This window comes from Lottia gigantea (genome assembly GCF_000327385.1).
Source record: "Lottia gigantea unplaced genomic scaffold LOTGIsca_16022, whole genome shotgun sequence".
NCBI lineage: Eukaryota > Metazoa > Mollusca > Gastropoda > Lottiidae > Lottia > Lottia gigantea.
The window spans coordinates 1-1,072 of record NW_008707970.1 but is presented as its reverse complement, the minus strand read 5'-3'; the positions used below and the strand labels follow the sequence as shown (position 1 = coordinate 1,072).

The window sequence follows — 1,072 nt, the reverse complement described above, 5'->3', positions numbered from 1 at the left end:
TTACAGACGTCATTACAGACCAATATTACAGATGCCATCAATATAACAGACATCATTACAGACACCATCAATATTACAGACACTATCAATATTACAGACACCATCAATATTACAGACACCATCAATATTACAGACGTCATTACAGACACCATCAATATTACAGACACTATCAATATTACAGACGTCATTACAGACACCATCAATATTACAGACACTATCAATATTACAGACACCATCAATATTACAGACACCATCAATATTACAGACGTCATTACAGACACCATCAATATTACAGACACCACTACAGACGCCATCAATATTACAGAGGTCATCAATATTACAGACGTCATTATAGACACCATCAATATTACAGACACCACTACAGACGCCATCAATATTACAGAGGTCATCAATATTACAGACCTCATTATAGACACCATCAATATTACAGACGTCATTACAGACACCATCAATATTACAGACGTCATTACAGACACCATCAATATTACAGACGTCATTACAGACACCATCAATATTACAGATGCCATCAATATAACAGACACTATCAATATTACAGACGTCATTATAGACACCATCAATATTACAGACACCACTACAGACGCCATCAATATTACAGAGGTCATCAATATTACAGACCTCATTATAGACACCATCAATATTACAGACACCACTACAGACGCCATCAATATTACAGACGTCATTACAGACACCATCAATATTACAGACACCACTACAGACGCCATCAATGTTACACACTATAGAAAAAGGTAAAAACAAAAACCTAATTGTTATGCATAAAACAATAGCTCCACACATGTTTAAATTCAACTACAGACATCTAAGATCAACAAGAGATGTTCTTTAAAAATATAATGTTACCCAAATAGATGTGAAAATACACTGAGATTGCTTAAGCTCACAATTAAAGGGAGATAAATCCATTTAAACCAAAACTCCTTTCACTCCAATAACAGAATTTCTCTGGCAAGCCACTTCAAAAAACATTTTTTGAGACTCTTCATAATCATCTCATTAATCATGCAGGGATTCG

At 34.5% G+C, this 1,072-nt stretch overlaps 1 protein-coding gene across 1 annotated transcript; it reads right to left on the bottom strand.

Moving 5' to 3' along the window:
• Positions 1 to 12: 12 nt before the first annotated feature.
• Positions 13 to 837, bottom strand: LOTGIDRAFT_177065 (hypothetical protein; the record flags this gene model as incomplete). The annotated part of the gene is made up of 1 exon (XM_009051213.1): positions 13 to 837. The coding sequence occupies one exon, from the start codon at positions 835 to 837 to the stop codon at positions 13 to 15; it is 825 nt and encodes a 274-aa protein (XP_009049461.1).
• Positions 838 to 1,072: the final 235 nt, after the last annotated feature.